The 12,081-nt window shown below is 40.9% G+C and overlaps 1 protein-coding gene across 3 annotated transcripts in view; it reads left to right on the top strand.

The window, feature by feature from the left end:
* COL19A1 (collagen type XIX alpha 1 chain) overlaps positions 1 to 12,081 on the top strand; it is a 358,807-nt gene that overhangs the window by 327,553 nt on the left and 19,173 nt on the right. For all 3 annotated transcript variants that reach the window (XR_008382367.1, XM_053601516.1, XM_053601514.1), the window contains 4 exons: positions 3,739 to 3,774; positions 3,908 to 3,952; positions 7,167 to 7,337; positions 8,050 to 8,116. Coding sequence is in view for 2 of the 3 variants with exons in the window: in XM_053601516.1 (XP_053457491.1) it covers positions 3,739 to 3,774; positions 3,908 to 3,952; positions 7,167 to 7,337; positions 8,050 to 8,116 (319 nt within the window). In the remaining variant the exon portion in view is untranslated. The remainder of the gene's footprint in view (positions 1 to 3,738; positions 3,775 to 3,907; positions 3,953 to 7,166; positions 7,338 to 8,049; positions 8,117 to 12,081) is intronic.

Raw genomic sequence — 12,081 nt, 5'->3', positions numbered from 1 at the left:
AAGTGCTCTTGGCTACTGATATATGGTATTGATGCGACATTGTAGCAATCATTCCTAATAATTCAATTCAGCATAAATTCATCTTGTCCCTGCTGTTTGCTAAGAATGCGCCAGGGAGGGGTATAATGATGAGTGAGGCAGATCTTGTGTCTGCTTTATTCCTTAGAGAAGGTCACTCTCCCTTTGCTTGTGTATTTGCTATGGTGCCTGTGGGGAGAGGGGCCTGCTAGGAGATCGGGGAGACTGAAGGTGAACAAGCAGGGCACCACTGGTGAGGCTGGTTCAGCAGCACTGTGAAACCTTCAGGGTTGGTGGCCAGCAGCTCCTCAGAGAAGGAAACCTGAAAAAATGCAAACCATATGCAAAGTAGAGTCAGAGGAGCTCAGGGTGGGTTCCTGCGTCACTTCAATGACGTGACAGGTGGAATGCGTTTCCAGGGCCCAGTCATGGAGGTGTTTAGTGATATTAGTTTAACTCTCTGCCTCCATCTTATCTCCCAATACCAAATCTCCATCTCCGCACCCTGAAAGCCATCTCATAAAAGCTTGCCATTGGGTCCCAGAAGATTAGGCAAAAAACAATTTGTTCATTCAACAAATATTTCTTGAGCTCCTACTGTATGTGAGGCACTTTTCTGGGTGCTAACAACTCATGGAGTTTGCATTCTAGTATTGGAACCCAAATAAAACACACACACACACACACACACTTTCTGGCAGGAAAACCTCTGAGTGGAGCCCTAGAATATCGTTTAAATACAGAACTACGAGAAAGGCTGCTCACAATTGGAGCAGAAACCTGCAGGAAGTGAGAGATCAAGTGACGAGGGCGTCAAGAGAACATTCTTTCAAGAAAAGGAAATGGGGAGTAGAGAAGTGAGCCAGGTGAGGTCAAGAAACAGGAAACGGCATGAAGTCAGGAATGAACCACGTGAAAAAAAAGAGAAAGAAGAATGAACTATGTAAAAGAAAAAGAGTGGGAAAGATGCTGAGGGAGACACGGCCAGTGGTCAGACCACATGGGACTTCTAAGCCACGGGTGGAGTGTGGATTGCATTTGAAATATGATGGAAACCCACTGGAGACTTTCTACAAAGGTACAAAAATGATGGGACTCCATTGTAAGGATAACTTTGTTGTTTGGGGAGTAGGCGGTGAGGAGCAGAGTGGAAGCTGATGGAGTTAGGAGGCACCACCACAGCCTTTGTGAGACGTGACCTTCATTGCAACAGGGAGGTCGTGCGTAGGGGAGCTTGGGATGTGGGCCGAGGGGAGAGCCAGGAGGCTCTCAATAATTCCCAGGCCACACCTGCAGGCTAGGTGGCAAGTATGAGGGAAAGGGTCAGATCAAAGCTGTGGTGTGGGGTTGAGCAACTGTGTGAGAGCAGCGCTATTTGGTGAAACAGGGAAGGGTTTGTAGGAAGAGCCGAGAGTCCCTGTTTGGGGCGTGCTCACACTGAAGCACTGGGAGATGTCCAAGTGGAGGTGCTAAATGTGCAGCGGACATATAGCCCTGGAATTACCAGAGTGGCCAGGATTGGAGAAACTGAGCCAGGGATGAGAAGGGAAGAGGGTGCTTCAACTGTCAGGAGAGGACCCCGCAAGGAAGCCTGAGGAGGTGCAGACAGTGGGGTATGAAGACCAAGTAAGTGCCTGAGGCCTCCTGGATGTCGGGTGAGCTAAGTGCTTTAAGAGTAAAGACAAAGGAGTGACAAATGTACAGATAAATAACATGGGGACTGATCATTCTCCACTGGATCTGGAAATGCAAAGGTCATTAGCAGGAGAGATTGTAGGATGTTGATGTCTTGATAAGAATGATATAGTTCAGAGGAGAAATGTTTCAAAGGGAGGGGGGAAATTTGATGAAAGAATAGAGTAGAGATTACTTTGAGTAAAGGGGGAGAGCTGATATTTTACTCTCAAGTGGAAATTGGTCTTAACTGGGGACAGTGCGTCTTTCTTAACATTGGGATGGGAGAGTAAGAAATTGGGGTACAGATCCACAAAGGTTGAAGGATGTAGGGGATCTCTCCTGTTTATTTTCTCTGTGAAAGAAGAATGGAGGCTGTTAGCTAAGTGTGAAGAGTAGGCAGATGATGCCAAAGGTTTGAAGAGAAAGGAAAATGGATGAAGGGATACTTTTGGAACGAGAGAAAGGGAATCAAATTGGAAAATACAGAAGGATAAGCTGGGAAGGCTAAGAGACTGCTTGCAGTCTCCCGCTTACATTTAGGTTGAACAAAAATACAAGACTTTCTTCAACAACGACACAGCTGCTCGGATGCAGGTGTGGGGTGAATAGAAAGCTGGTTACGCCCAGGCCTGGGGCTCTTGCAGATCAATGAGAGGAGAGGAGCGTGGAGCAGATATGTGTGAGTTATTGTAAGTCTCTCTGAAAGCAGGGACAGAAAGTAGCACCAGTGTACAAAACAGAACACTCACAATGGTTTTGGATAAATTACTAGAGAAGGGAAAAAAGTTATAGTCTTATTTCTTTTCGTATATTGTTACCAAAAACATGAATTACACTTTTACACCAGATTTACTTTATTTTATTCAAATGATACAGCTGTTTCTTTCACATCCTCTCCTTAATCAGCGTCATCTTTGTTGCTTGTGTTCTTGGGTGTAATAAATTCTTTGAACCGTTTATCTCAGGTAACACGTTCTTCATTAAAGTACTCTCAAAAACTCCCAGGACGCTTCAGAGAAGTTGAGGGACTATGGTTGGGTTATCAGCTGTGACAGATTTCGGTGTAATTCACAGCAGTAAAAACATGCAGTTCTGTACAGTTTTGTGCTCATAGAATCCACTGTGGCACTATACACATCTCCAAGGTGTTTCAGGGGAGTACGGATGGCCATTCAATTGCCTGCTGGCTAAGAAATCACATTCCTCACTTGATCCCCCTCATCCAATCAAATCTCAGAAACACTTCTGCTGTTGAACCCTGGGTATTTGATTTGACCAGAAGTACTTTTCCGTCTTACATCTCCCAGCCAACATTTCTCCCATTCTTAAAATCTTCAAGCATGACTAGGCTTTATTACTACTTCTAGAGCTACTTTTTAAAGTTCAGGAGACTTCGAGTTTTCTAAGACAAGATCACTATTTAATTCTGCCAAAAACCATGATTACAGATATCTTGCTTTTGTTTCACATTTTCTAAGTGAAAAATAACAATTGGTCTCTGGCTGATAGTTAAGTTCATAGTAGGATCATGCCCTGGCTATGTGATGAAATTCCCCCAGCAGCAACTGAGACCATTTACTGAGAATGACTCTAAATGGGCTGGAAAACTTGTTAGAAGATAATAAACACACCATCCCCCAGCCACCTTGTGCCATGAGTCACCTTCTTGTTTCTCAGGATGTACCTATTAGAAGAATAAGAAAAGGAAAGAACTTTTGTTGACTTTACACTGGGCTATGCATTTTTTCATGTTATTTTACTTATTTCTTAGCTTTGAGGTTATTATTATTTTCTGCACTGTATAAGTGAAAAGGCTAATGCCTTTAAGATTAAATGAATTGCTCAAGCAAGGTCAATGGAACTAATGATTAACAGAGTCAAAATTTGAACTCAAGGCTGTCTGATTCTATTAATTTGCTTTCCATTTCACCCAATTACATCACTAAGATCTCAGTAGAAATATGATTAAGAAATTTTACCCATTTTGTTGTGTTTAATTATGTTAACGAAGAATTAGAAAGATTAATCTTTTTGTCTTTACAGGGAATAAATGGTAAAGATGGATTACCAGGTGCTCAGGTATGGAAAGTATCATTTAAAATAAACATTCCAATGCATACAGCATCCGGAATTCTTACCAATATTTAAGTCCAATCAGATTGGTGGAAAATCTTGGCAAGCAGTGACTGTCAGTGTTGACATTGTCTTTCAGGGCATCATGGGAAAACCTGGAGACAGAGGACCCAAAGGAGAACGCGTATGTATATTACCATTGTGATGTTATGCAAGTCTGTCTGCTACAACTTTCTCCTATGTGGGTTATACAACTGTGTATCTAGAGCCCTATAAATCTCCCCATGTGAAAAGACCCAAGATCCTGGCTAGACATAAAATATGACAATTAAAGGACCCGGAGGTCATATGGAAGGTATACTACGTGGTCAGCCTTTGTACACAGCCAAGTCCACTTTGCAGGCGACAGGTTTTTATAATACTCCTAACTCAGACATATCCCTACTGTAACCATTAGTGAGAAGAAGAACCTGGTTCTTCTTACTAAAAGTGGATTTCTCAGGCTCAGCACTGTTAATATTTGAGGACAGATAATTCTTTTTTATTGTTTCAGGTTCATTGAGAGTACCAAGAATTAGGTTACCCTGTTTGCATTTGTTGGGTAACGTACCTCTTCTAATCATATCCTGCCCCGAGAGGTGTGGCATACATCATGACCCTCAGCCCCCGTCTCCTCCCCTCTCCCTGCTCCCTCATTCCCCAGCCCTCCACCTTGAATTGATTTGAGTTTTTCTCTTATGAGGGTATGTATTAGCTCATCTCCTGGCTTCATATTAGAATAAAGTACATTGGATTCTTGCTTCTCCATTCTTGTGATGCTTTACTAAGAAAAATGTGTTCCAACTCTATCCAGGTTAATACAAAAGATGTAAAGTCTCCATCTTTTCCATGGCACAATAGTATTCCATGGTGTGCATATAGCACAGCTTGTTAATCCATTCTTAGTTGGTGGGCATTTAGGCTGTCCTGGTTGGCTATCCTGCGTATTGTGGAATGATTAGCAGCATCCCTGGTCTCTGTCCACTGATGCAGGTGCACTGATATCCCTCCACTTATGGCAACCATGTGTCTCCAGGTATTACCAAATGCCTCCTGGACATCAAAATTGCCCTGGTTGAGAACCACGGACCTATAGGTAGACTAAGTAGAGTAAGGAAAGTAGTGTGAGGGGTAGGGAAATGGAAAGGGGGAACTGAATGTTTAGTGAAGTTGCTACTAATGCTGAGTATGTTATATGCTTTTATTTGAACTATTTCATTAGTGCAACTTCTCATTATTTTCTTAAGTAAACTTTAATCGTTATATCAGGGTTAGAGTCAGGCCACTGCAACCGGTTACTCCAGCCTTGATACTCAAACACTGTTACTCCAGCCCTGTTACTCAAACACTGTTACTCCAGCCCTGTTACTCAAACACTGTTACTCCAGCCTTGTTACTCAGTGTAATTCTATCAAGGGCTGCTTCTGCATGTCAGTGTGGGCCCATGTGTGTTTGTATACTGGTGTATATTTTAGCAGTTTTTATTTGCTATTACACAAATAATCCATAATAACTGAAGGAAAAGTGAAAATACTGATAATACAAATTTTAAAAGAAAGAAAAATATCTCACTTACCCGACCAATGAGCACTTCGGCATTTTAGACATATTTCCCATCTCTCTCACTCATACGCATAGTGTACACGTATAACAAATATATACACTTCCAAAAGTGGGTTTACACTGTCTTATAAATGATTTCTTTTTACCTAATAGCCTATGACTGCCTTTCTCTGTCAGTAAACATAGATCTACATCTATCTTTTAATCGTCATATGTTATTCTACTGTTTGAATAAACCTTATTTCACTGACCTATTCCCCTTATTCTAAAAGTTTAGATTTCCAGTTTTCTTAATAATAAACAGCACCATAATGAACTTCTTTGCACCAAACTTATAAAATAATTGTAATAGTTAAAGATTGTGTTTATTTTGCACAGCCTCACAGTATTGATGATTGATCAAAGTGTGGTAGTATTTTTTTTTTTTTTTTAGTCATCTCAAAATTTCTCCACATATAAGCTGGGTTGATATACCTGTATGCAGGTACTTTTTTATAACTAAGACAGTGATGTTAGGCCCGACTGTTTTTCTATCTTTCTGCACTGCTTGTTTCTGTATCTCTTCATATTCCATACACATAGCTCTCTGTAATTGTTTATTTTCATTACTTTTTAAATCAAGAGAAAGATAGTTTGGCCGTTTTCAGAGTAATTGCAAATAAAAGAAGAATACAGTGTCTGCAGTCCCCAACACCCAGGCCACGGACTATACTGTTAGGAGTTGGGCCACACAGCATCCCCACTTGAGCTCTGCCTCCTGTGCCATCTTCCTACCCCCCTGTTCCCCAGTCCATGAAAAATGGTCTTCCATGAAACTGGTCCCTGATACCAAAAATGCTGGGGACTGCTGAGATAGAAGACATCTTCAAGCACCATTTCATCATACTTGGTATGAACATAGGAGTTATGCATCTGAATCTTTGAAAATTTATGGCTAAAATATCTGCCATGATACCTCTCTCCTCCCTTTCCTGCACAAACACATACAGCAGTGGACATACTGCAGGATAAAAGAGAATAGTAAAGAAACATGGTATCAGATTCAGGCACATCTAATATTATCTCTTCCTCACTTATTATGACATCTCACTCAACTAACTCTCTCATAGTTCATTCATGCTCTTGAGTAAATGATCTCATTGGCAGGCCCACCCTCCAAGTCACCTGCTTTGGCCCTTCTCTGCAGCTCTTCTGTCTCTCCTTCCTGTGTCATATATATTTAGGGCACAGTGATCACGCTGACATGCACACACATGCAAAATACACACAGAAGACGAACCCCAGAAGTCTGATAACGGCCAGTTAAACAGGAACAAAGTGGAGGATGGAGAGATGCTCGTGGTTCAGGAGAGGTTTTAAGTGTCTGAAGTTTGTATAAGTGAAAATTCTCAATGATGAGATCCTCTCGGCAACCTTGCTTTATTATTGCAAAGAAAGCCCAGGCCTCAAAGACAGCTGGTGATGGTTTTCAAAAGCATCATCATTCTAGACTAGTAAGTGCAACTAACATTCTCGCTAAGTCTCATTTCTGGAGAGTGTCCAAGGTGCCAGGCATTGTCATAATGCCTGGTTAATTCCTTTATTTGGTTAATTCGTTTACTTCACAGTATCACCCTTCTGAGCATATACTATTAATACCTCCTCTTTTTGTAGGAGAAGAGGTTGGGGCACAGAGTTTAATTTGTTTATCCAAGGTCCCATAGCTATGAAATGCCAATATGAATACAGAGCATTTGCTCTTTACCACAGCTGATGTAGTTCCAGAAGAGATTATTCTTTACTTTTTTTTTAAACAGGGTGACCAGGGAATTCCAGGAGACAGAGGCCCACAAGGTGAACGGGGAAAACCAGGTCTTACAGGAATGAAGGGGGCTGTAGGTCCTATGGGGCCACCAGGAACCAAAGGCTCTATGGGATCCCCCGGCCACCAAGGCCCCCCAGGGTCTCCAGGCATCCCTGGCACTCCGGTAAGTGGTGTTGAGAGCTCCAGGGTTTCCTGGCTTGTAGTGACGATATATCTTTTTTACAATGAAAGCAATGCTAATGCCTTTTAAATAAATAAAACAAAGGTAACTTGTTCTCTATGAGGGCAACAATGCTGTCATTCGAAGTTATATGCCAGGTCCTCTGCTAAGCATTTATATATTTGTAATGTGTAAATCATAGGATTAAACTTTATTATGAAGTGAGTAAAGCTAACTAAGTTTTATCTCATGAATAAAACGTTTTAGAGACTAACCCAACATACTTGTGGATCTCCTCCTTTGGAGATACATCGTAAGAATTAGACATTGACTTTGCCATTGTCCATGGATTGGTTAGAAGTTAAATTGTGACTGGGATACTGACATCATGATGACTTTCTTTAACTTTATAAAATGATATAATGCAAAATGTCTTTTCTAATGGTATAAAGCTATATCTTTCCATTTAAACATGTTAATACTGGTTATAATTCCAGCCCACAGCTTTTAAAGCAATTGTGGACATCAATGTATTCCCATATTTGACCAAAACACAGGCTATTTATTGCCCAACATAGTCAATTGCCAAAAGCATGTTCTTAGTAAGAGTCTCTCTACAGAATTTTCAAGTATGCACACCCACCCAGTATTTCTATTCTTTATTTATGTATGCTGTGCTGTATTTTAACAAATACTTCTTTTTTTCTTTCTTTAGGTTGATGCAGTTTCATTTGATGAAATAAAGAAGTATATCAATCAAGAGGTCCTAAGGATTTTTGAAGGTTAGGTTTGCTTAGTAACATGTATGTACTTTTCACCAATTCCAACCTCCTGTCTACTCTGAGGAATCCCTCTGGTGATATTCTTGAAAAATGGTCATGGAACAAAAAATTCTTCTTTACATTAAGTTAAATTTTGCCTCCCTGAAGTTCCTCTCATCATGCTCATTCCGTAAACACCATAGGTAAAGTGTCTTCTTTTATTCACATGATAGGTAGCCCCTTGAGTATTTTATAATATATCCATCATATTCCTTCTTAGTTGTCTATAGAGTAAATGTGTCTTACTCCTTCACTATTGTCACCGTGGGAGACATTTTATTTGTAAATAGTTCTCATTTACCCAGAAGTGTTTTGAAGCAGAATCCAGTGTCTTTCTTTCAAACTAGACCAGGGTCAGCAAACAATAGCCCACCAGCCAAATCCACCTGCCACCTCTTATTGTTGGTATACAAATCAACAATGGTGTTTCCTTTTTGTGGTGGGGAGAGGTCGCTTTTTTCAACGGTTTTTACAAATCAAAAGAAGGAGATTTCCTGATATGTGGAAGTGAACTGAAATTTGAATTTATCTCCATAAATAAAGTATTATTGGAGCACAGCCATAGTCATTCCTCCACAAATTTTCTCTGATTGCTATCAAACCACAGCAGCAGGACTGAACAGTGTAGCAGGAAAATTATAGTCCATAAGACTTAAATATTTACTCTCTGGTTCTTACAGAGAAAGTTGGCTGACCTCTGCTCTAGACATTTCAATAATTCAGCCTAAGGCAGCATTGCTTTTTTTTTTCTTCTTTTTTTTTTTTTTTATTGTTGGGGATTCATTGAGGGTACAATAAACCAGGTTACACTGATTGCAATTGTTAGGTAAAGTCCCTCTTGCAATCATGTCTTGCCCCCATAAAGTGTGACACACACCAAGGCCCCCCCCACCCTCCGTCCCTCTTTCTGCTTCCCCCCCATAACCTTAATTGTCATTAATTGTCCTCATATCAAAATTGAGTACATAGGATTTATTTTTTTGAAGCCTTGTTATCATACTGTTAATTCATTTTGAGTTTTCCGTTAACTAATAACCCTGGATCATCCTTATACAACATTATAAAATGAAGTGTTTGTCATTGTGAACTTGTGTTCATTTTGAAAATCCAAGTGTATGATCTTATGTTTCTTCTTATCATTTCAAGTGATAAGTTTGTTCCAGATAAAGATATCTTTGGAAATGTCATCTCTTGTAGGGCAAGTTGGCTGACCTCCCAACTCTGTGTTATCTCTAAATTTTTTAAGCATGTCTTCATTATAGTTGTTGATAAAAATGTTGAATAAAAAAACAAGACTCAAAGATTAAGCCTTTCTAAATGCCACTGCATTCTACCCACTTGTAAATAATCTATTAATCTATTATTTAGTGATCTCTGAATCGTATGGTTATGTAAAAGTATACTCTACATTTCTAGGTTATTTCACAAGGAGATCACATAATTTTGTCAATGATTTGCTAAAATCAAGAACTCTCCCCTCAACTGTAAGAGTAATAAAATGGGTATTGTTTGTCTTGAACAAATAAATCCACTTTGGTTTTTCCTACTTCCTCTGCTTATCATTCATGAGCTAAAATAGATATTTGAATTTAATAAGGAATAAGATTATAAAATACTATGAATACCATCTTACATCTTTCTGCGGCAAACACGGAATCAGCTATACTCCAAAGAGTGCTAATTATTTTGAATGATAATTAGCATTAGAGAATGAAATCTTGGTGCTTGAGTGAACATTATCTTGTTTTATGAGCACTGAAGTTAGAGTAGAGTAAGTCTGGAAATTTTAGCTGTTTTAGTGATAGGACTGTAATGAATTCCTGCTGTTGACTTCAATTTACTTTGATCTCTACTAAGTATCTTTACCCTGGTCTTAAATGACAGTTTATTACTGCAATTGTCTACCTTTTTATTGAGTTATTGGTCTTCTCTTTATAATTTTAATGTTGCTTTTAAATTTAGAAATCTTTTTTCCTTTTTTTGTTTGAACCTTGCATCAAGAATCGTGCAAAGGGCTCTAAAATTTGCTATTTAAGCATTCCTCATTCCCCCCCCCCCCAACAAGCATCTCTCAAGCATCAACTGCTTTAAAAAAGACCTCTCAAGCTTTCCAGGGGAACACTGAAGAATATATAAGTGGCTACATAATCTGCAGGGATCAGTGCAAAATAAAAGTGCAGGCGTATTTGTTCAAAAATGATTTGAGAATTTTAAAACAGCAGGAGCATTAAACTAAGCACAGTGCTCTGTGTGACTGCACAGATAACACGTCCAGTAGAGCTGGTTCTGGGCACAGCACATCTAGAATCTTTAAAAAGAGAAATGGGGTAAATATATATTTTTGAATTAAAATCTAAAGTTTTCTTTAGCTGTAGCGTCTGTGGGCTCTACTGTCATTATCTTTTATCTCAGTAGCCTTAATGTTGGGCTTCCATGTCTTAAAAAGCCTTAGATAAAAATATTTCCTTGCTCAGTGGGTAATCAGTCCGACCTTTTGAAGCCTTATTAAGAATGGCAGAAAATACAAGCAAGCACTTTCAGAAAAAAAGTGATATGTTGCAATATGAGAGGTTTTAATTTTGCAAGCCCACAGACACTGAATGAGGACTTGGCCCTGGTGGCCTGTCCTGTGCATCCGGCAGAGGAGACACCGCTATTTCCACGTGGGGAAGGCTCCCTGCTGCCCATGACCTTCTGTGGCTGCTCTCATGAAGGGCTGTCAGCGTCCTGAGGAGGAAGTCAGGGGAACTGGGCCACTCTCCGTCTGTCTTACGGCAGGCTCACCCGACTCACGTGTTCTGAGTGCTCCTCCCATAAGGGGGTGCACCCTTCCCTTCTGGTTCCTGCCCCTCTTCAGAGTCCTCGCTGCCTGGACACTGACAGGTACAGAGTTTTTCCAGGTCTCCTCTGACTTTGCCCCCATGTCTCCTGCTACCTGTCTCAGTCTCTTCCAGGCTGACTAGGTCCAGGTGAGTGGCTGCCCCCCCCCAAAGAGCCTGTGCTCCCTCAGGAGCCACCCATGTCTTAGCCTAACGACAGTATTTAAAAGTGACCCATAGGAAATTCGTTCCCGAGTCTTCTAGACTCTGAGACTCCCTCTCCTTTCATCTCTATCCATACCAGTCCAGCAAACTGTCTTCTGCCAAACAAAATTACACCTGAAACCCAGAATGTGGCTATTTAGCACTCAAGTTAATTTGTCCCAAGATTTGTCCCTTAGAAATCCCACTAAGTGGATTTCAATTCAATCCACTTAGTGTCCCACCTAGAAGTGACTTTTCCTATGGCTTCTGAACACATTTTTTAAAAAGGAAAAAGAAAAACCCCATTTTCACAAATCATAGTGCTCCAAGGTCACATTTCCCTTTTTCAAAAAACCTCTCTAAAAGCAAAGATTAATTTTCCCATATTAAACAGTTACGGTTAAGTAGCACAGACGGTAAGTGCTACAGTCAGGTAGCACTCACCTGCCTCCCCTTTTCTTAGCAGGTTCACAGGAGACAGTGGCAGTGACAGCCAGGGCTCGTCTCTGCTGCACACACCAGGGCACCTCTGCAGTCTCAGGAGCTGTCCTCTATCTGCAGCAAGTTGTAGACAGGCAGCTGGGGCTCGAGAAAGTCCTCGGGAGACCCTATTCCCCCACCCCCTTACCATCCTAGGTGTCCAGATTAACACCTCTGGTGAAACCCTAGACCAGGACCCACAAGTTGACTCTCCTTACTGGGCTTTTCAACACCTCTGGGGGCTTCCCAGGTGACTCCACTGACACAACACCCACAGATCTCACACCTTGGGCTCCTCCCCAGGCTGCCCACCTCTCCTTCAGCATCCTGAGGCCCCTCTCCAATCTAACCTGGGGGAAGGAGGTGTCTTCCTTGCATTGCCAAGTCTGAGGTCCAGGTTGATCACAGTCACAAACGTGTATC

This window comes from Nycticebus coucang, chromosome 9 (genome assembly GCF_027406575.1).
Source record: "Nycticebus coucang isolate mNycCou1 chromosome 9, mNycCou1.pri, whole genome shotgun sequence".
Taxonomy (NCBI): Eukaryota; Metazoa; Chordata; class Mammalia; order Primates; family Lorisidae; genus Nycticebus; species Nycticebus coucang.
This window is presented reverse-complemented; position numbering and strand designations above follow the sequence as displayed.